Source organism: Glycine max, chromosome 13, assembly GCF_000004515.6.
Source record: "Glycine max cultivar Williams 82 chromosome 13, Glycine_max_v4.0, whole genome shotgun sequence".
Classification (NCBI taxonomy): domain Eukaryota; kingdom Viridiplantae; phylum Streptophyta; class Magnoliopsida; order Fabales; family Fabaceae; genus Glycine; species Glycine max.
The window spans coordinates 38,853,935-38,877,713 of record NC_038249.2 but is presented as its reverse complement, the minus strand read 5'-3'; the positions used below and the strand labels follow the sequence as shown (position 1 = coordinate 38,877,713).

General features: G+C 32.3%; 3 protein-coding genes across 4 annotated transcripts; 2 read left to right on the top strand and 1 right to left on the bottom strand.

Annotated features, from left to right (window-relative positions):
• Positions 1 to 1,418: 1,418 nt before the first annotated feature.
• LOC100780140 (transmembrane E3 ubiquitin-protein ligase FLY1) lies at positions 1,419 to 12,387 on the top strand. Of its 2 annotated transcripts, XM_041008441.1 has the most exons (15): positions 1,419 to 1,602; positions 1,781 to 2,036; positions 3,265 to 3,337; positions 4,388 to 4,515; positions 5,754 to 5,869; positions 7,089 to 7,149; positions 7,817 to 7,883; positions 8,001 to 8,078; positions 8,570 to 8,727; positions 8,814 to 8,873; positions 9,070 to 9,163; positions 9,811 to 9,978; positions 10,761 to 11,089; positions 11,550 to 11,666; positions 11,978 to 12,387. In XM_041008441.1, the coding sequence occupies exons 2-15, from the start codon at positions 1,875 to 1,877 to the stop codon at positions 12,077 to 12,079; spliced, it is 1,713 nt and encodes a 570-aa protein (XP_040864375.1). In that variant the 5' UTR covers positions 1,419 to 1,602; positions 1,781 to 1,874; the 3' UTR covers positions 12,080 to 12,387. The 2 variants fall into 2 exon arrangements, with proteins under 2 accessions (XP_040864375.1, XP_040864374.1); XM_041008440.1 differs by having other exon boundaries at positions 1,419 to 2,036.
• Positions 12,388 to 13,641: 1,254 nt separating this feature from the next.
• LOC100780671 (ADP,ATP carrier protein 3, mitochondrial) lies at positions 13,642 to 16,878 on the bottom strand. Its single transcript, XM_003543285.5, has 4 exons — positions 16,509 to 16,878; positions 15,408 to 15,857; positions 14,516 to 14,887; positions 13,642 to 14,237 (listed from the first exon to the last, which is right to left on the bottom strand). The coding sequence occupies exons 2-4, from the start codon at positions 15,837 to 15,839 to the stop codon at positions 13,938 to 13,940; spliced, it is 1,104 nt and encodes a 367-aa protein (XP_003543333.1). The 5' UTR covers positions 15,840 to 15,857; positions 16,509 to 16,878; the 3' UTR covers positions 13,642 to 13,937.
• Positions 16,879 to 18,862: 1,984 nt separating this feature from the next.
• Positions 18,863 to 21,841, top strand: LOC100779599 (squamosa promoter-binding-like protein 3). The gene is made up of 3 exons (XM_006595382.2): positions 18,863 to 18,961; positions 19,006 to 19,145; positions 20,205 to 21,841. The coding sequence occupies exons 1-3, from the start codon at positions 18,863 to 18,865 to the stop codon at positions 20,440 to 20,442; spliced, it is 477 nt and encodes a 158-aa protein (XP_006595445.1). The 3' UTR covers positions 20,443 to 21,841.
• Positions 21,842 to 23,779: the final 1,938 nt, after the last annotated feature.

The following is a 23,779-nucleotide window of genomic DNA, read 5'->3' as shown; positions in this document are numbered from 1 at the left end:
AAATATGTTTAATGTCTACTGCGAAAGATTGTGATATAATTAGGTATGATAATCAGTGGGTCGAAGTTAGATTTTGCTTATCCTTCTTCTATCCCCGACTCTCTGTTCTCCGTCTCCATCTCTAAAACTTGATTGGGGTGTAAATTTACCCCATTCTTGTTTTTGATGGGGTTGGGTTTTAGCCGCCTGCCTTCAAAATGCGTATAAAATCTTATAAAAATATAATTTTTCATAGAATGAAAAAAAAAAAATAACAATCGCAACATATTTTTAGATGGTATATGACAACATAAAATCTAATTCGACAGTAACATAAAATTCAATCCAATAATTTTTTTATTGATTTTAGTATGTTATATACATGTAAAAATATTTTTATAAATTAATTATTAACGGGACAAATTTGAATCGAATATTAACAATCTCATCCTTAGTCCTGAATTCAACTTTGGCTGTCATGAAAATCCGAACCAACCCCAATCCCGTCATCTCGAATTTTTCCATTAAAATTGGGATGAATTCCGTGGGTTCGGATCCTATTATCATACCTAGATATTATCTTATTTTGAAGTGTGTTTTGGGTGGTTTTGTGCTTTTATTCCGCTGCTACAAGAAGAAGCAAAGCTTGCAAAACAGGAACATTTGGTTACAGTACATTACAAATATTGTCATTCATTTGGCTCATAAGAATAATCACCATGTTGCATATATTTAAGACTTTTTTGGTTAACAATTTATGTAAAATTATTAACTGAAAATCAACCATTGAACTGGCTGATTTGACAGGGCGTCAAATAAAATATATCCTAGGTGTTTTTGTGTTTACATGGATTGGAAATAACATGCAAAAGTTGTAAAAAGTTGTCATCCCACCATACTTGTAAATCTTCCTTTAAATATGGTGGAAGTGGTACGATTGGTAAATTGTTTCAATACATTAAAAAACATTTATTTATTTTAGTATATTAAACTGATAATTTTATGTTAAAAAATAAAAAAATATTATTAGATAAATAAATGGTTATTTACATATCTGTGATAGAACTTATTGAATTAGAAAAAATATATACATAAAATTATAATATTTATTTATAATTTTCATTATAAATAATGATAAATAGTAGAAAAAATATACTCTTTTTATTTTTATTTATAACACTTAAGTTCACATTATAATTTAATAATTAATTTTTAATAATTTAATTTATTAAGTAGTTATATTATTGTGTAGTTATAATGTATAATAAAAAATTCATTATAATATATTAAATTTAATTCAACAAAAATGTAATAGTATAATAAAAATATATTAAATTTAAAAAAATAATTTAACTTAAATTAATATTTACATCCATGATATATTAATTTAAGTACAATAAAGATAATACAAAATATCAAATTTAAGTAATAGAAAGGTTGCACCTGTGTACGCAGTCCGATCAAAGACTGTGACCTCCATTTTTACCAAAAATCCAAAACCCAGCAAATTCGTCAACCACTTCTGCGACAATTCCTCAGAAGCAAAAAAACTCTGCTCCAAACCCAAATCCGAAACCTTAATTTTTTTACTGTTACTATTACTGATCGTTGATTAGTACAAACGTAAGTGTTAAATTTGGTGCAAAACCAAGCTGGTGAAGGCATCTTTTTTGCTTCTAAAAATTACATTTTGGTGACCAATTAAGTCGTTGGTCTTTCACTTTCTGCATCTGATCAAGTTACTCCTGACCCTTTTGACTTCTTCTGAAGCAACCCTTTTTATTATTGCCTCCTTTTTAAGCTATTTGCTATGGTGGGTCTTGGCTTCTTCCCCTGGATTCACTCTCAACTGAGAACTGGGTCCTTGAATTGGAGTTGAATTTTGGGGATTTGATATGGTTGCCGCTGAAAGATTGAAGCTTTTTCTGTGTAAGAGGAGGAAAGGGCTTGGAATTTTGTTGCAGGTTGCATTTTGGTGGTGGGTGGTTCTACTGTTAGTTAATCCTGTGGCGGGTCTCAGACCCTTGAGAGAAAGAACTAGGCCCTGGGATGATGAGGTTTGTTTAGGATCTTGTCTTAAATTTCAGTTTTTTAATGACTGTGGTGGTAATTGGAGAATGTGATGCACATGAATTTGATTTTTTTTTTTTTTTTTTTTTGTAATGTTGATGATTTGGTGCTTGCATTTTGATTGTTGTTAGTTAGGGATTGCATTAGCTGCTATTTCTTTATGCAGTTGTTGTGATTTGTGGAAGTAGACTAGACACTAGGAACATGAAATTTGATGTTTGATTTTGTTAAAACTGATGTTAATTGAATGTGTTTAGAATGTTTGAATTTGAACCTCGGAAGAAGAGTAATAGGCGTTTGTTTAGAATGTTTGAATTTGAACCTAGGGATTGCGTTAGCTGTTATTTCTTTATGCAGCAGTTGTGATTTGTGGAAGTAGACTAGACACTAGGAAGATGCAATTTGATGTTTGATTTTGTTAAAACTGATGTTAATTGAATGTGTTTAGAATGTTTGAATTTGAACCTAGAAGAGTAATAGGCATTTGTTTAGTTTGTTTACAATGCTTATTCGTGGTGTTGGAAGAGAATGGGCAAGGAGAAGAATTAGGAAAGTGCTGCATTTTATTTATAGAAATCTATGTCAATGTGTACTTTAGTTATGCTTTTTGAGTGGTTTACGTTGTGTTTCTATCTTAACAGAAAATAGTCATACATTTTGAGTTTATCTTTCTTGCGTAAGTGTAACTAAGGTGTCCAAGGATGATTTCCCCCCCCCCCCCCCTCAAATGTCATCAACCACAAGTCCAATCATAATTATATCAATGTATATGTTATCATAGATCTATTAAATTGGCTATCAATAATAAGCAATCATTATTGGTATTGGGCATTTGTAAAATTTCTTTTTCTTGTCCAAGTAATACCTTGCTGCCCAGTTTTGTAGTTAAACAAATTTTTGGAACCTGTATTCAAAGTAGCTGAAGCACATTGAATCATGAAGTGGAAAATAAAAACTATAATTTGCCATTAGGTTTATTGTAAAGGACAGCATGATATTGTTGTGCTGCTTTTACTGATTTATTGGTACATCCAAGGATTTTCACTCAATTTTAAGGCATTAGCCTTTAGCTTTACTGATATTTAACTCTCCTAAACACCGATTTATGATTCAAAATGATTTGAGTTGACAAATTGGGATTGTTATGATTGAGGCAATATCTGACTGAAGGAGAACTCACTTATTTGCATATTATTGAAATGTCACTTCTCTCAGGGGCTATTTACAAGAAAGGAGGAGAGCAATTTAGGTCCATTTTCACAATGGAACATAACAGGAACTTACAAAGGTTTGCATTTTTTACTAACATAAGTGTATGTGTGGTTTTCTGTTTTATTTGAATCATAGCTTTGGTTTATTGATGTTTAGTGTAACCAGTTGAAGTATTGCCGAACATATGCTTCACTGATGTCTGTTAAGACGATCTATGATTGGATAACAAGCTAAATCAGAGCTATCAAGAAGTTACTGGTTTAGAATATTATTGTGACTTAAAAAACTAGGCTGCATGCCGCCTCAAATTAACTAATTGGAATTAAGACATTAAGTATTTCTGTGCAATTTACTTAAATATCCTTCATTCCTAAATGGTGTGTTATGTTTGAATAAACTTCGTTCATTGTTTTTGTTGAAGTTAAGGACTACATTGTTGAAGGGTTTGAGATACACATTACATTAGAGAAGTGTTGAGTTACTTTTCTCAGCCACACATTATATATATTTATATAAAACAAAAAGAGTACAATAAGAAAGAAGAAAAGACAGGTTCCGACTGGGGAACCTGCTCCTACTTAGGCTTTTCAGAATCCACACTAAAAACAGCCTTTTCTAAACCTGTCAAGACTACTCTTACAAAGATACAACTAGTACATAATACAGCTGTCTACACCTACACCAGCTGTCTACACAATATAATACTTTAACACTCCCCCTCAAGCTGGAACATATAAATTAAATGCTCCAAGCTTGGAACATGAGCTGAAGCATCAGAAAATTCTTCTTTTAAGTTAGATGCTGCGGTGAAGCTTGATTGCTTGATTGAAACCCATGACTGAAACTCAGATGCTAGGCCATGATAAACTTCCTCAGACCAAAACAAGGAGGGATCCTCAAATTCAGGTAACAACACAATGGAGCTGGCCTTCAAAATGATTAGTACTGATTAGGAGACAACCAATTGTTATGACATTAAGTATTTCTGTGCAATTTACTTAAATATCCTTCATTCCTAAATGGTGTGTTATGTTTGAATAAACTTTGTTCATTGTTTTATTGAGGGATAAGTTTGTAAGTTTGTTGAAGTTTGAGGATGTTTATATTTTGACCTTTTGAAATGCAGGGACTTGGAAGTTTTTAGATATCACAAATGGATCTTCCAGATTTCCTGACATCAGAAAAACAAATGGAAATTCTGTAATTGAATTAGCTAGTACACCCACAAAGATAAGTGGGGTACATTATGTTCAGGTTAGATGTTGAAAAAAATTGCTAATTTCACAGGAATTCAGCTTTCTTATGTCATATATTTTCTTATTTCTTATTTGTTCTATTTAAAATTTTATTTATTTATAATGTATTTATTTGAAATATTATTGGCTTTAGCTGTTGCCTGAAGTTAGTGAAGTTCCTACGGAACATGTCATTTTGATATACTAAAGAACTAAATCTCACTTCTCTTCAGTTTTCCTAGCTACATATATTATTTAATTTTCGATTTTGTTCAAGATTTGTTCTGTAGTTGTTATCACTCCAACTTCGTTTACTAAACCATAGTTTATGCCATTGAGGTGTCAGCATGTCGGTTTTGTATTAGGTTGGCCTTTTACTAATGCTTAGATTTTCTATTAAATGGAGATGGAAGGTTATAATGTATGTGAAGCACTTCCTCAATAACTCAAAATTGAAGAAGTCTGACCTTGATTAAAGTAATCTATCTGTTTTGTTAAATCTTAATGACAGAAGTTCTATTGATAAATAACTTTCTAGACTAGTTTGTTTGAAAATGAAAAATGTAAAATTGATGCCACAAGTGCATCACGTGCATGGTTTTAATAATACATTACATCTATTATTTGTCTATACCTTCTAGGTTTTCACCTTCTGCTATCTCCATCTCTCCGTGTGCACACGTGTGTGTGTATGAGTGTGTGATAGAGAGAGAGCATTTATGTGTTTTTTTTTTTTCATTGTACTTTAAAACACATACTAAAAAAACAAAAGAACTCGTTACTCTGGATAAAATAAAATGCTTCAATTGTGTTTCTTTTTTGGCACATCAACAGTGCAAACTCATCTAATGGCCCTTTGCCCATTGAATGAAACCGTTTTGTGCTAGATAAGACTCTGTTCTGTTGTTATAGTGAGCTTTTATACATATTTGGACAATTATCTGCATTCATATTTCAGGGTTAGAGAGGCTTATAATCTGTAGAAGTCCTAAAGCTTTCAGGGGTCATGTTTACTGAGTCTGTCTCTGTTGCTGAATCAAGTGTTTTTTTCATATATGCATAGCATAATCTGGCAATGAAAACTGTATTTTGTATATCATAAACCAAATAAGTTACCCTTTCATCTCACTATAGAATAATAACGTTATATTAGCAAAATTTTTTAGATTTTCAATCATGTCTTTATTAGTGTTTCAATAAAATAATCCTTATTCTTCTATAACAATTTATTCCTCTTTTTCATGTTTTTTTAATCAGGGGGTAGTTATATTCCATGATGTGTTTGACAATGAGTATGATGTTGGCGGTTCTCAAATCAGAATAGAAGGTGTATATATATGGCCTTTTAGACAGCTTCGAATGGTAGCCAACAGGTAATTTCATGGATATCATCAATGTGATGTGCAGATGAAGTTTATATTGAGCTCAAATTGGCTTATATTGTCATGAGTATTTAAAATTTTTAATTTCTTTTTGTTCTAATATGGTATTTCATCTTAAATCAGCTTTCATACTTTGTTTTTGTTGAATATCTTTTGGGGTTTCTAAATTAGATTTGTATGCATCATTACTAAATATTTTTTCCTTGTTTTAGAAGTCAGCAGACATAGACTAGACTAGGCTGTCACATAGACTAGGCTAGGCTGTCTTTTCCCCCTTTCTCTCTCTTATGCTTTGTACTCTATAAATTGTAAGCTGAAACATGAATATCAAGAGTCATGTGAGTGAAATTTCCTCACACTTAAATTCAAGTGTTTTATTTGTTTAATTTGTTTATTTGATAGACAGTTTCTGTTTGCAATGAAATTGGTAGGCCAAGTTCTGTTGAGCCTGCTGAGGGAGATGGCTTGAGGCTATTGAAGGTTTATGTTAGAAAAAATAAAAGATTGAGTAATTCTGTAATCTTCATTAGGCTGTTGTTTTCATGATATTAAGCAGTTATGTTTGTGTTAATTCTGCATTAGGTAGTAGATGTACTGTTCTCTAATCTGGTCTATAAACCATATTGTAGAGAGAGAGAAAGAAAATAAGGCATTTGGGTAAATTGTAATGAGATACACTAGAATGTGTAGTGACCCTCATCTTAAAATTACTAGGTTAAGTACATAAAAGCATGTGGGCCAAGCTCATATGCATATGACTTAAGTACTAAAACCCGTATTTACAATAACTCTTGACACTCCCCCCTTATAATGAAGCATAGATAGTTATCATGCCCAACTTATTACAAATAAAATACTGTGCACCCAATTCAAAGCTTTGTAAACACATTCCAACCCGTTGAGCTTTTTTCAAATTACACACAACTGACAACACCTCTCTTATTTTATTCCTACACTAACCCTTTCAATGTTTAAAAACAGTTTACTAACACCCTTTATTATAATAACTCTTCTCACTGAGTACACTACAATGTGTAGTGACCGTCATATTTATATTTCTAGGTTAAGTACATAGAAACGTGCAGGCCAAGCCCACATATATACAACTAAGTACTAAAGCCCTTTATTTTAATAAATAATAACTCTTTTACACATATTCTTGTAAAATATAACTTTCTTGTAAAATATTCTTTTGTTTCGTCCTGTTCAGTGGAAAAGAGGGAGAGTTGAATCAGAATGAAGATTATATTTTATCTAATCCATATCATCTGGTAACAATCTTTCTTCTTGCATCCTTGATCATTTGCGTTTTATAATTTGATTATTTAGTATACAATAATCTTAACAGCACATCTGATTTTGGTTTTATAATAGTAAAGAAATGTGGTCTTTCAAAATGGGGTTTTCTTAACAAATATGCACAGGGATTGGGCAGCTTTTCTCCATTGATGTTTTATCTTTTTCACTATTATTTTTTGTTGAGAAAAACTCAAGTCTCATATCAGCTAGAGATAAGGCCACAATAGAATATACAAGTGGGAGACAACCCTCACCTTATGAGCTAACTTTTGGGGTTGAGTTAGGTCCAAACCCACATTCTAAGATGGTATCAGAGCTTATCCTAGATCCATTAAACGGGTGACCCATCATGTCATGCATGCACCAAGCCCAATAGTGCCTGGGCGTGAGAGAGTGTGTTAGAGATAAAACTACAATAGAATATATAAGTGGGAGGCAACTCATATCCTATGAGCTAGCTTTTGGGGTTGAGTTAGGTCCAAACCCAAATGCTAAGACCTTTTTTCACTACGGAGGATTCCCTTGTGTTCACATTATTTGTACTTTTTTCCTTTCTTTAAACAATTTTCTTCTTTTATTATAAAAAATAGTGAGCATTCAGAATACTTATTTGTTTTATTTATGGCTTTTTGTACACAGCTTGGAGTTTTCTCATCACAGGTACTGCAAGATTCTTCGCGAGATAAGATGTTGAGAAGAAAACATTGTAATTTTTCTAACATGCTAGAATACCTTGAATGCGTACCTGCCCCCTCCTTTTTTTATTTGTTCTTGTAGTTGTTCTATTATTGACTTGCTATTTTCCCTGTACTGGTTACTGCAGCTCTGATTCATGACATGGAGAAACATTGTAATATTGAAATTGCTGCTCAGATTTCACACTTGCCATCACAAAATAACGGTATTTGTGTTCTCCAAGCATATGAATACTTTTTGTTCATTTTTGTTTTTATCTTCCACAATGAACCTGTTGAATGTTTCTATGGTTTTCTTTTTGGTGCTCATTCTGTTGTAGTAAGGAGTCTGTGAGATATGAACAATTGGAAAACTCTTCTACACTGATAATTCTCTCTATTTTTTGTATTATTTTATCTTCTTGTTTAGAAGGACTGGTTACCCTCTTCTCGTGCACTCTTTTCCTTTTCTAATGAAGTGACTTACATTATAATTATTTTTTAGTGTCCATGGTGCAAATGCATCACTATTATGAAACATTTGATGATATTACCAATTGCTGATATTGAATGGTACATGAATTGTAGAAAAATTATATATACTTCACTCTGAATTTTAACCATTTTTTGTATCCGTTGAGTGCATTCTTTTTGTGGATTAAAAAATATTATATTTTGGTCCTTTTGATTTACCTAATTGTTATTTTGTTTCTTACAGAAGGCGAACATGATCATTTTCATCTAGAAGGGTTAATGGAGAGTCCCTCAGCTAATGATGATGGGGACTGCTTCTCACCATTACTGTTAAATGCAACGTCTGTCAAAATTGAGGTCTACTATAACAAAGCAGTGAACTATACCTTGATGGTCACTTTTGTATCCTTCAATCATGAACATTCTTACCGCCTTATGTCTCTGTCTTGATCCATTATGGTGTGAGCTCCTTAATGTACATATACCAGGTCTCATTCTTGCAAGTCCTTCTATTAATTCGTCAAATGGAGCATAGCAGCACTCAATCTGTAAGAATTTACTTTGGATTTTCATTTGAAATTTCACTTGTCATAGATTTAATATTTAATGGAATTAATATAAAAAATTTCAATAGTTGGGATGAATGTACCAGACAGTATTTGAAAGTTCACATGCCATAGGTTTCTTTTGTAAATATGTACTTTGATTGTAGAAGATGAATATGATTTAGATATACCTTTACAGGGCGCTGCTAAGGTTTCAATATTAATGATTGGCCAGCAAGCAATAATGGATGCCTATCTTTGCCTTTTACATCTGACTGCTGGAATACTAGTTGGTAAGTTAGAAATTTCACAACTTGAGGTTTCTCTACAGACTATTCTCTCTCTCCCCCCTCCCAAACATACCTCCATTATGTTTGTAGACTTGGAGGGACCAGTTTTGTTGACTTAACCAGCAGGCTTTAAAAGTAGTTTACCTTGTGAGTACTCAATGGTGTAAGCATCCCAGACACTCATCATAACTGTGAACTGTGCATACCCCATAAAAAGAAGATTTTAGTTTGAACCTATCCAATGGTCTTTGGAAATTTATATGTGGATGGTCAGAACCTGGACAGCATGCCTACACTTTTTAATACCATGTTTGCACCTTCTAACCAGATCTTATTACCTGTTCTTCAGTCCCTAATACAACACTGAGTAGTAGTATACACATTAGAGTATACAACATCTAATCCCTAGAGCACACCACAAAATCATGTGCAGGGTTTTAAAATCTTTTTCATGTTAAAAGCTCTTTTTTTTTTTTTGGGGGGGGGGGGGGGGGGGGGGGGGGGATCTCATGACTGGGGAAGAAGTTATTGAATTGATTGTTGTAATATGGCTTATCATTGTTTCAGTAGATGGAACTTAAGTGATTAATTCTTCTTTTGTAATAGTAAGATTGTTGGCTGAATAATTGTTGCTGCTTCTTGCCCTGCAGAATCCTTGTTTAATGCTTTTGCAACGGCTGCATTTTTCAAGTTTGTAGTTTTCTCAATATTTGAGATGAGATACCTCCTTGCTATCTGGAAGGCAAATAGGCCTTTGAGTAATGGGGAAGGTTGGGAAACAATGAGGCGAGAACTTTCAGTTTTATACAGTCGTTTCTGTAAGTACTCATCTAGAATTAAATTTTGTCTTGCTAAATGGTTGTATGATCTCATCAAGAGTTCTCCTTCGAGTCATTGGCTCCCTGGGATCCATGATCATGTTATGTTATTTCCTGAGTATCTGAGTGTTGATAGTCACTCTAATTAGGAGCCAGTCAGCTTTGAGTTAAACTACTTTTATTGCTGTTTTACTACTGATCAAGATTCAATTCCAGCTTTTAAGTTTATCTTTTATATCAGAATAGAAAACTGTGATGCTTGCTTGAAAATATTATGTGGATGACTAAAGTTATAATAACTGCATAATTTTCTTGAATTGCTCTTTAAAATGCCAGTATATTAGCAATGAATTTGATGTATTTTCTTACTATATTGGGCCGACATAAACCTGTGAACTTTCACCATGCATTAGCTGAGGGTCACCAAGCACCATGATAAAATGAGCTACAGAATGGAAAATATCTTAGTGTAGTATATATATGTTTTCATTTAAATTAATCCTTTTTAGTACCTTAGATTACTGTTTCCATATCCAAATATTTTCTAAAAATAATTCCTGAAGTTTTGATTTTTAACCAAGCCAAATACTGTCATGTGATCTATGTATAGCTAACCTTACCTAATGGGATAAGACTTGGTTGTTGTTGTTGTTGTTGTATATTCTCCTGTTGAAGCATGCAAAAAGAACTCGAGCTTATATTTCCTGTTTTTTCAACTAATGGAAAGAATTCCTTATATGAAAAGAGGGCCTCAAATTTAACAGTTTAACTTCCTTCTGCAGATGGGATCTTGTTGGGAGGCATTCTACTCATGTACGAGTTCCATAATTATTTGAGACCTATTCTTCTTCTTACATACTCGTTTTGGATACCTCAAATAATCACCAATGTTATTCGCGATTCACGCAAACCATTGCATCCTCATTATATCTTAGGGATAACTGTTACTCGGCTCGCAATCCCATTATATATTTTTGGTTGCCCTAACAACTTCATGCGCATAGAGCCAGACAAGAGCTGGTGTGTGTGTTTGGCTGTATTTATTGGACTTCAAGCTGCAATTCTCCTACTTCAGCACTATCTTGGGTCACGTTGGTTCATTCCTCGTCAGGTTGGACCCAACTTTCTTCTTGATACTTTCATAACCATTATTAACACATACAGAATTCCTAGATCTAGTTTCCACTTCTGAAAGACCGAGTTTAAACTTTAGCACATCATAGTAACATTATTAGTTTCATGTAGTCAGCCCCCTCTAGTGGGAAAAGGCTTTTCTTGTATATTTTAGTTGTAACTGAGGTTCCATCAATCATTTGAAGCATTTCATAGACATCATACTTGCATCGGCTCTATTCTCGTCTTCGGTAATTTTACTCCATAGTACTGATTTCTTTTGTTTTTTTCATCTGATCATGGGCATGATTATTTGGCAAAGATGGATAATAATATTGTATTATCCTCATCATTTAGGATTCTAGTTCTAGGCTTTCCTAACTGAATTAAATCATGATCAAACATTTTATTTTATTTTTTCTGAATTAGCATGAATGCTTTTTCTTCATGATTTGCAGATTCTCCCCGAGAAATACAGCTATTATAGGAGGTTTGATCAGGATACACGACATGCTACTGACTGTGTTATTTGCATGACAGCCATTGATCTGTCCCAGCGATCTAATGATTGCATGGTAAGTGAATATAAATATAAGAGCAGATTACAACGACACTCCCTGTGATTTCTTAAGATTGCACATGATACTCCTATCTTTTTAACCCTTACAGTAATCCCTTGAATCGTTTAAAGCACATTATACTGATACCTCATGTTACCTAAGAAACACATTTCACTTTGTACCCCTGTAAAGAGTTACTGTAAACATTTAAATGGCGTGCAATTTCAAGAAACCACAAGGAGTGCCTCTAAATATAACCTTTTTTTTTTATCAACTCATTAAATTTTACAATATGAATTAAGTCTAATGCACAAACTGTTACACAGGTGACACCTTGTGATCATTTCTTCCACTCTGGCTGTTTGCAAAGATGGATGGATATAAAGATGGAGTGCCCAACTTGCCGGCGCCCACTACCCCCTGCCTAGAGGGCTTTCTTCACTGTTTATGTCAATAGGATTAACTGACCCTGCTCAGCTTCATAGTTTTAGTATATGCTTAAATGACCAAGTTTTACATTGTTTTTGCTTTTAATATCGAGAGAAGTGAAATCACACGGGCTTTGGTGGTCAACCTTTTCTTCTTGAGGACTGAATGTTTCTTCTTCTCATAGAAATTTTGTAATTTGATTTTGCCACCTTATACCATATGCTGAGGGTATGATTTTTGTACACAAGTTGGAAGGGCCATCAACATTAATTGTACTTTTTCTCAATACAAAATTTACTTTATTCTTCGTGATTGTCCAAGATAACATTCATTTATGTTTTTTTTATTATTAGTATGCACTAACAATGTAAAATTTTATTATCATTCAATCACAAATTATTATGTATAAAAAGTTTGTTAATTTTTATTAAAGATGTTTTATGATCAACTGACAGAGTATGCTAACTAATCTTTTACAACAGAAACTTTTACATTAACGGTTACTTGATGTTAAGTAGAATAAATTATTTGACTTAATACTTAAGTCATGAGAACATTAACGGTAGGTATATGTTTATTATTATTATTATTTGGTTTAATTATCTATTTAGTTCGTAAAGTTTCTAAATTTATCATTTTTAGTCCATATAGTTGATAAGTAAACTTTAGTCTTGAAAGTTTAATAAATAAATTTTTTAGTTCTTAAAATTTATATTTTAATTCTGAAAAGGTCTTTGTCATTAATTTTTTTTTTTAATTCCGTTAGTTAAAGAATTTTAACGGTAGAGACCTTTTAGGAATTAAAATATAAATTTTAAAAACTAAAAAATTCACTTATTAATTATAAGAACTAAAAGAGACAAGTTTAAAAACGATAGGTAATAAATGAATAATTAAATCTTTTTTTTTTTGTTTGCCGTATCTTTTGAGTCCAATAGTTATATAAAAAAGCAATTTCAACAAGAACATGTTTACAACTTAAATACAAGATAGTTTGCATTATTGTGCTAATCAGTATTTTTTCCTTCTAATTGCAATCTGTCAATAATTTAGTAAAAAAAAATTACATAACAGCCGATAATGAATCTATTTAATTCCATCCTTGGTTGGTTACATGTTCGTCAACATTTTTCATTACATCTGTCGTACGGGCAAAGCACTTTTGATATGACCACATGCACTGAAGATTAAGTATGCTTGTTCTAATCGTTTACGATCTGTAGCACCAAATGTCTTAAATATAGTTGGTTATCCTGGCTGTAGTTATTGTTACTGTAGTTAGTTAACTAACTTAGTTAATTAACCTCTCTCTTTGTTTGTAACAGGTATATAATACAGTTTTGAACTCTGTTTGTAATTCATTATTTTATTGATCAATAATATCCATCATTTTGTGTTTCTTTCTTTTTCTCTTTTCGGATTCTCTCTTTCTTTTGTTCATCAAATATGTTGAGAATGAACTTCATGAAAATGAGACAATGGTGCAAGACTGTTAAGTATGGGGCCGACAATTTATGTTAAATCTTACAACCAATGTCACCATCAGATATAAGCAAATAAATTTGAGCGAGGTACACAACTTTCATTAATCATTGGACAATTAACACCTTACAGACAAACATGAACAAATAAAACAGTTTCGATTACTTCAACCAAAGGTCTATCAAACTACACGATTATAAGCTTAAGACATGTAATAACCAACTAAAATTCAAGTTTTGCAAAACTATGTTTTGTTAATATAGAGCCCTTACATTCGGGGAAACTTCAAAACCACTATTTTTCATCCAAATTATTCAAAGCAAAGGGGAAGCAACATCATTGCCTCAGATAGTTGTCGTCATCATTATCTGTATATTAACCTCCACCGCCAGAACCGTATTTCTTTCCGAACAAGATGAGCTGTAGCTTATCATAACCAGCAAGCACTCCAGCACCTGCAACAGCACGTAATATGTTTGCACCAGCACCTTTAAAGAGTGACTTAGTACCCTCTTTTGCGACGATTATCTTGAATGCTTCCAAAGAGCTCTTGTATTTTACAGCTTCTCCAGATGTCATCATCATTCTTCTACGCACAGTATCAATGGGGTAAGAGGCCAAGCCGGCACCTATTGTGATCCCCCATCCCAAAAGAAAACTAGCAAAGAAACTATCCTGTTAACAAGAACAGTAACTAAGGTAAGTAAACATAAGAACATATTGAATAGCATCGTTTTTGAATTGTGTTTAAAACTAAATCTAGTTAGTTAGGCCAATCAACAAATATCAAGTAGCCCGAAAATTATAAGCATTCATATAGCAAGTACCTTTAACTAAGTTTCTTAAAAAAAAAAAAAAGACAAAACATAAATCCAAAAGAAACTGAAATGAAGATGAGTAGCTATTTCCACACAACAAATTAGACCAGATTTCAAATTCAAAATTTGTATTACCTGCAATCCACCAACCAAGACCACTGGTTTCAGAGAATCATACATTCCAAAGTAAAGACCACGGTACACTATGATTCCAACACATGAGATGTTGAAACCACGATAAAGGCCAGCAATACCATCAGACTTGATAGTTTTCCTGTAAACATCAACCAAGCCATTGAACTGCCTCTCACCACCCTTCTTTGCAGCCTTTGCATCATTTGCTAAACGTGTTCGGGCATAGTCCAAAGAATAGACAAACAACAGAGAGGAAGCCCCAGCAGCCCCACCAGATGCTAAATTCCCAGCAAACCATTTCCAGTACCCATCTTTATCCTTTTTGAAATTGAAAAGCCTCTTGAAATAATCCTTAAAAGCAAAGTTGAGAGCCTGAAAAAAAAAAACAAAAAGAAAGCATTTAAGATACAGAAATAACATATAGATAATGCAGACCAAACAGTCAAACACCAAATATAAATTTACATTCATCATATCAAAATCAAATAAAAGAGGGTAACAGTAGGGAGGCAAATACAAGAGAGCTATGGCTATATGTTATCCGACATCCTTTCCCACACAACATTAGCAACTCTGAAAATAAAAGAATGATTCATGAACCACACTCCCAAAAGACAAAAAGGACAATAGATATGCAGAGCCATTGGGTTGAATGTGGCTTTGTGCAAATAATATAATAAAACCCCCGAATTAATCCAGGGTAAATAATGACACAGAAGTAGGTTTGAGTTTTGTACACGTGAAGTAAAAGGAAAACAAAAACATTAGAAGATCATAATCAAACATTTACAGTTGGAAATGGAATAATAAATCAGAAATCACATGCTGACAATTAACTAATCACATCAAACAAGTTAACCTATAATCCAACTTCAGAGGAAAGAAAAATCACCTGAGTAGGGAAGTATCTGATAACATTAGCAGTGTTTCCTCTCCAAAGAGCAATCACCCCTTCATCCTTCATGGTTCGACTGAAACAATCGCCGATTCCCTTGTATGGTTCAGACAACCGACCACTCTTGATCATTTCATCCTGGTTTTGGATGAGCAACTTAACTCGCTCGATTGGAGCCGCAGCCGTCTTGGACACAGCAGCCGACACTCCTCCCATCATGAAATCCAACAAAAATCCAGACACTCCTTTCTCAGCCGGTGCATGTGCCATGACTGGAACCAAACCCGAAGACTGCAAGCCTCCATTGAAGTAACTACCAGTTGTGGAATAGTTTCTTGAGTGAGTAGGGGCAAGCCTAGACAACAAATAAGACTGTCCAGATAACTTCTGAACTACTGATGGATGCCGCGAGTGCAATCCATCCGCCATCGCTGCACTTCAGATTACCTAACAACATTCAAACAAAATTCATACCAGTGTGACATCAAAAAGAAAAAGAAAACACTTAGGGTCTGGGTAATTTTCTTCCCCCTTTCTAGTTTTAAAAACCGTTTTCTAATACAATTTCATGCTAGTATGCTACTTAGCAATTCTCATACAAATTCTATTAAAATTTGAAAATGTCTTCCAAAACAAGTGTTTTAAAAAACCAAAAAACAGTTTTTGAAAATAGAAATCAAACACACTCTTATCCTTTCTAATACACTTGCTATAATTCATACACTCAATCTATGCATCTAAGACATATAGATAGTACATACACCTATAAATTCTACATCTTTGTAGCAGATAAGCAGCAAATGACACAAAATTCGGGATATCTATCCAAAATCCGTTACAGTTTACAATTTAGCTTCGCTGTCAGACTCTGATACTTCAAATCAAGTCAAAATTAAAATAGAAATGATAAATATTGGTTATAACTAAGTAAATGAACATGGATGAACTAACTAAAATTACAAGTAATAGAAACAAAAAACAGCGATGTGGTAAGGTTAGTAACAATATATGCAGTAGATCCAAAATAAAAGAATGCAGATCTTAAAGAGTAAGAAGAAATTGAAGTAGCGCAGTTATTGAAAGTGGAAGGAGTAATACCCAAGAAGGGCGTGGAGAGAAGCTTGGTGTCTTCCTCAGATCGTTAGGGAAGGGAAGGAAACGACACTCGCCGAATAAATGGGAGCAACACTGAAATACTAGGGTTTTATTTAATCATTATTTTACCCTTCCATCCCTTCGGTAACAAAACAGTAGTAACATTTTTAGATTAATTTCAATGTATTGTGAAAAGGTTTTAAATTTTAACATATCTCGTATCAGATCACCACAACTAAACTTCCTTCTCACACACTAATCACAAGTCAAATAACAACAAGTTCCAACGTATATTTAGAAGATGATTGAATTCTTTAAGTATACCCAAAGATATTCAATTGTCTGGATTTCTGAAATAGTTTAATTTTTATATAAGATAAGCTTTTAATATTGGATTGATGTATGGATATTAAATTTTGTCTTTTGCTATTTTCATTCTCCCTTTTATTAGTCCATTCCACTTTTGTTTTTTTTTCTTCCAAAAAATACTCCGAAAATACACCCCTTTTGCGCACACCAATAGAGTCTTGCATTTCAGAAATTCAAATCGCATCATGGTTATACATTCTGTATTTTTTGTACAGACTAACAAAAGAATATAATTGCATTCAAGCATGAGAAAATATGATACACTATGACTTCCATTAATTACAGTCCTAAACTCCCTCGAGTGACCAATTCCAAAGAAAAGATAATATGATGGATGATGCATATTTTAATTGGCTTTGTATTCTTTTAAGAAGAACAAAGAGGATGGAAAGGACATTTGCTCGTCGTGTCATGCATCATAGCTCTTGCAAAACTTCTCTGCACTAGACATCATCACCGTGTAAACCTCATTTTAATCAACATAAACCATGTAATCTAAGCAAAAACATTACAATAAATAGGAGCGACTCTTTTGATTGACTTGTCTGTCAAAAAGAGGGAAGGGAAAAAAAGTTAAAATTTAAACGGTGCACGTTCATGATAACCAATCATTTGTGAGCATCTCCAGGTATATTCCATGTAACTTTGACAAAACAGAAAAATGATAACACTAATGGGAGATGAAGGAACCTATGCCCCTAAAGCCATGTAACTTTTTTGGTTTATATCTACACCATTCAAACCAATTGACTAGTTGAAAAACCAATAAGGCAATAACATTGTGCAAAAAATTGGTCTATTTCAATTTTTTTTAATCGTCTACTTTTATGATAAAAATAATTATTTGAGATTCAATTAACTTAATAAATAAGTCCAATTAGGTTATGCCTTTGACAGACTAGATCTCGAATCCCTGACAGATCACCTGACTTATTTTTACTTATTTTCATATATTTATAAATTTATCTGACCACCAAATAAGATATCACGTGTCATACAAAATTGCACTCACTTTTTTGGCCCATGTTTTACATGATTCCATTATTCTAGTTATACATAAACACACTTTAATTATAAACACTCCGTCAATCCTCTATTTTTTCTATCTCATCATGTAAAAAAAAAATGTCTTTGAGTTAGTGATAAATAATAAATGTGCACGTGCTTTGGAATTAGTGAGTATGTGAGCACCTATAAATTTCAAATACAATACCTATACATTTGTTATATTACATTATCAATCAAATTAATTATTTATTTATTTTTTCTTTTCTTATCACTCTTAACGTTAAATGTGTTTTTGTTTTATTGAAAAATTAAATTCTAAGTTTAAAATTTATTTTAAATATATTTTTTATTTTATGTTAAAAAAATCATAATTAATTATTAATAGAGATTAAATATAAAATAAATAATTTTAAGAAAATTATGTATTAAATTTAAAATTTTATATTAAATTTTATTTCTAACTTAATTTTATAATAAAAATATTCAAATATAAATCATATTATTTTAATATCAATTTTAATCTGAGATCTATTCACACATTCTAGGAAAGTGTACAAGAATCATTTTTCAAACATTTTAACATGAGAAGACTTATTTATTTACTGAGAGGACCTGGTCAGCCTCAGTGATCCACACACGCACATCATCTTCTACTCTTCCTCCCCTCCTGGCACAACTGTCACGGTCACACCACTTGATTTCACGGTACACGTAGAGAAGAGTCATTGTTTGAGTCTCACTTTCACACCCCTCGTCACCGTCTTCTCTAGTCCCATGTACCACCACTACAACACACACAAAAAAAAAAGTCATTAAGAGAGGTGGCGAGAAAAATATGGAGCACTTTGTTGTGGTCCTTACTCTCTCTCACTTTTCCGCCTTTATATATAATTCCTTTGTTATCACCACCCTCAAACTCAGCTTCTTCAAACTTGCAAGTTGCAACCATTAATTCTTTCATGGAGGGGTTGGGGTCAAAGATGGTGGTGAGGAGTGACAGGTTGAAGAGGGATGTGGCAGATTGTGGTGACAACAACCAAAACGGGTACGTGGAGCAAGAGAAGAAGATAAAAGGGGTGGTGAGTTGTGCTGGGAAGAAAGGTGGTGGTGGCAATAATAATAGCATATATGCGGTGTTGTCAACGCCGATCTTCATGAGGCCAAGCAGTACCACAGGAGGCACAGGGTGTGTGAGTATCATGTAAAGGCTCAGGTTGTGCTTGTTGATGAGGTTAGACAACGGTTCTGTCAGCAATGTAGCAGGTTTGGGGAGCTAGGTTCAACTTTTATGTTTTCTAACTTTTTCTCCCTTTGTGTTTTCATGTGTTTTTCGCGTTTTATGAGTTTCTTATTGTTGTTAACTTTGGTCGTTTTATGATAAAAAAAAGGACAAAACTTAGATGTACTTGTATGTTTTTTGTGTTATTCTTCCATCAATCCATCATAATTGTAGTTTTGTTTTCTTATCATGGGTAATAAGGGATTACATTAAATGTTTGTATAAGTTATGAAAGTGAATATCAAAAGTAGCTAAGGAACTGCATCTTAAAACTTAGCATGGAGTTGTTGTTTTCACTTTTTAAAGTTGGATAGTCTGGAGACATTGGATGCAACTTGAATTTGAGTTTAACTGGTTGTTTTACGATATAAAAGGAAGGACAAAAATTAGGTGCACTTTTAAGTGATTTTTGTAGTTATTGTAGCCAAAAGATGCAGTTTTTAAGTGATTTTTGTAGTTATTGTAGCCAAAAGATGCACTTTTTAAGTGATTATTTTTGTCGTTATTGTAGACAAAAATCATCAGCTGTTGAGCTCAACACGATCCAAAACCTAAGATGTGTGATAGTCTTTAGTCAACACTGTCTTTAAGGACTTATCAGGGTGGCATTCATGGGCTTTTTCCTATTGTGCTGAACTTAATCTAACTACGGTTAGCAATGGCTTGATTCTTTTACGTTGCAATTCTAATCAAACACGTGTTACTTTTTGAAGTGATTGCTTAATGTCTCCTTAAGAGTTAAGATACTGCAGCATGGGTAAATTATCCGTATACAGTTATAAGATATTTTGGATTAATGCTATTTCATTTATTGTAATTAACCGTATATTAAAGTTTATATTTGGCATATATGTGAAGCTGTAATGTGTGTTTAGTGCAATCAGAGTCTACCTTGCCCTCTTCCATCAAAATTAAGCTATAATCTTCTTGTTGCTTTCTTCCTCTTTGATTGGTTCAAAATTGGCTAGTGAGGTCAGGTATTGCACCATTTTCTAATGGTAATTCTGTCTGTGTATCTAAACTAGCTAACAATTGTTCTGCAGATTCCACGAATTAGCTGAATTTGATGACACAAAAAGAAGTTGCCGCAGCAGTTTGGCCGGACACAATGAACGGAGGAGAAAGAACTCAGATCAGTCTCAAGCAGAAGGGTCAAGCCGCAACAAAGGGACAGGGCACCCTCAATTGAAGGACATTACTTGTGGTCAGGCTGATGAGAGGGGGAGAATTCAGATAACAATCCACGAAAATGCTGCTTACAAACATTTCCAGATAAGATGAGATATGCTTTGATCTGAAGTTTGCTCTCTCTCTTCTGTCATCCAGGGGATGTATTTGTATTTGTCAAACTATTCCTGTGTCACACTCATGCTGAAGATTGCATTTAGATAAATAACTTACAAAAAATAAAACTAACATAATGGTTAGCATCAGAAGAAATTTATGCACTTCAGACCATTATGTTCAATCATTATGCTTGATATATCTTAATATTCTTTGGCACCATTATGCTTTGGTGTTGTGCTACATGGCTTGCTTGTGTTGTGTTACATTACATATCCTTATGTGGCTAACCAACTAATTTTCTCTCAATCGTTTGGTTATATGTTACAATCACTAATGCTACTGACATTGGTTCTTTGTTCACTCCAATTAACTAGTATGTTTGTGTTCTTGGTTAGAGAAAGTAAAACTATATGTATATTTTCTCACCTAAATATAGCTTTGTCCAGAGATGTTGAATGTGGGAAGGCATTTTCCTTGTGGGAACACTAGGGGTCAAGTTGGCTATGAGAATCCTGTTTGCAATTGGCCACGCGATGAGAGTTTCATGATGTTTGCCGTTTTTTTTTTTTTCTCCTTTTATATTCGAGTTTAGCGGTAGAGAGTTTTACCGTGTCCCCACCATTGAGAATCAAACCCAAGAAATGGCCTAAGGAATCCAATTTAAAACTTTTCTTTTTTGTTTGTTCTATCAAGTGAGTCAACATTTCTAATGAATGGTCAACCAGGTATTTAATAAATGAAAAAGGTTTGAAGGAGCTTTATAAAAATCCATGTTGTTCATAATTCACATGCTTCACTGCTTAATGTTTGCTTCAGCGGATTATTCTAAGGATTTTGTAATGAAATTATTATGCAATGCTCGAGAGTTTACCGCTAGATATTAGTTTTTTTTTCTTTCTATTTTTAAGTTCAACAGTAAAAAAAAATCAATTTTAAAGTTTGTAAAATGTTATCCTAGTTATGTGTACAATTTGAATTGTTTATAGCAGACTTAATAATCTATTGATTTCTATGCTACGTTTTATGTTTTATTTAGATTAGTGAATTATTATGTTATATGATTAAAATTTTCTTCAGATTCACATCTCTTCTCGTGCGCGAGACACCCCCCTCTTTTGGTATAGTAGAGTTTTTTTATGCACTATTGTTAGTTTTGTGATTTCTATTTTCTTTTTTTTAATCATATTTATGTGAAATTAAATCGTAGCAATAGAATAACTATAAGAAAAAGGTTCTTACACACATGAAGCAAGTTTTTTTTTTCTCATGTCCTTATTTGTAAAGTTTCTAAAACTCCGTTTTGTTTGATGGTTGGAGAAAAAAATTGCTTTTTAAAAAATGTAATTCTTACTAGGTTCAAATTAAAGTCATGTAATTCTTATCTATTAGAACTTTAGTCACAATTCTCTTTTATACTAATGAAACTCTTTTCCTCATCTATTCTTCTCCTCACTTTACACGATGTTCAATTTTTTTATTTGTATTCTTTATCTTATAATTATATTTTAATAATTTTTATATTACTATAGCTTATAGGTTATATACTTCATCATTTGTCAACTTTTTAAAAATATTTTTCTTTTATTATTTTTTTAATGGAAATTTTCTCTTTTATTGTTGGAACGTGTGAATCAGCTAATTTTAGAAGCTGCCACATTGGCATATATATGCATCGTGCAACTGAACTTTAATGACAAGACTCTTTGATAATACCATGCCGCCCCTTTTGTTAATGGCTACAAGAAGCACTTTTGCCTTTCTCTAATTAAATGGGACGATAGTTCAAAACGGTGTGGTCCTGATCGATCTGTTTTACTGAATACAACAAGATATATATACCGTTTGAGAAATGCAGAACAGTCTCAACTACGGATCTCCAATTTTGCTTGATTAAGGATTGAACTTTGGAAAAATAAATGGGATTTACTTACCAAAGTACAAAATACAGATCTTTCTATAGTAGGATACTGCTTTGATTCTTCTAATGGCATATATCCTTAAATAAATATATTCATTTACAGTAATTAATTTTAAGTTTAGGTGAGTGTATGATAAGGTTTAATTCTTTTAAACAAAAGCTTCTAGTGGTAATTTTGTCAAGACCAATTAGGTCAAATAAAAATGCTAATGAGATTCTTTTATACTCTCTATAATTGCCTGAATTGAAATTCATTAAAAATCATAAATTTTGATGTCTCACTTTTAAATAAGAAGAAATAATCATTAAATTAAATGAGAAGTAACCCACCAAAATTGATGAGAGTGTGGAAAGAGTATCTTAACATACTTTTGTTATTTCATCACTCCCTAATAAAAATTGATCAAAGATGAATCATTTTTATGTTAACTATATGGTTCTAGTTTCATGATAAGGGTTACTCACTAAAATTAATAATTTTGAATAAATTTCAATTAAACAAAAAGAATGTCACATAGTATTGTTAGAATTCTTTATTATTTCATCATTTCCTAATAAGAATTTGCCAAAGATGAATCCTCTTTGATGTTAAGTACACCATTCTAATTTTCTTTTTTTAATATATTATAAAATATGCTAAATATGTATTTACATGAATAAATTGATCTAAGCATATTGCAAAAATTTATTCATTGAATTTTAAATCAATAAATATATAATTTGAGAACGTATCATAAAATTTGTTCTCAGTTTTGTACTAATGTATTTATTTTAAACACTATAATTATATTTATATATATAAACTATATCCTTAGAAATTCCCAATAGACTCTTAAGTAAATATATTTTACAGAAACTCTTAAGTAAATAATTGAATAATATATCGTCCCATTGTGATTTTTTTGGTAGATTATTTCGTTTAGAGTGTGTTTGGATAGAAAAATTTAAAATTCTGAGAAATTTTAAATTTTAAGAATTTCAAATACTTCAATTGAAATTATTTTATTTTCAAAATTTTGTGTTTGGATAAAAAAAATTAAAATTATAAGAATGAAAAAAAAAAGACATGGTTGGAGAATTGTTTCTTGAAGAAAAAGGATGTAAGAAGAGAATTTCAATTTCTCACCTTTTAGAAGGAAATTGAAATTCTAGATTTTTAATTGTTTAAAATTCTATTTTTAAATTCTAAAATTTTCCATACAAAACATCCAAACAATGAATTTTAAATTACAAAAATTCAAATTCTCTAATAAATTATTTTATTCAGTTAAAATTTTTGTTCCAAACGCACTCTAAAAGTTTATAATTATGTGTAAGAATATATGAAATCTTATCTACGTAATATATCAATCATCGAAAAGAGGGCAAAAACACCAAAAATGGGCACTTTTACAAATTATTTACCAAAAATGA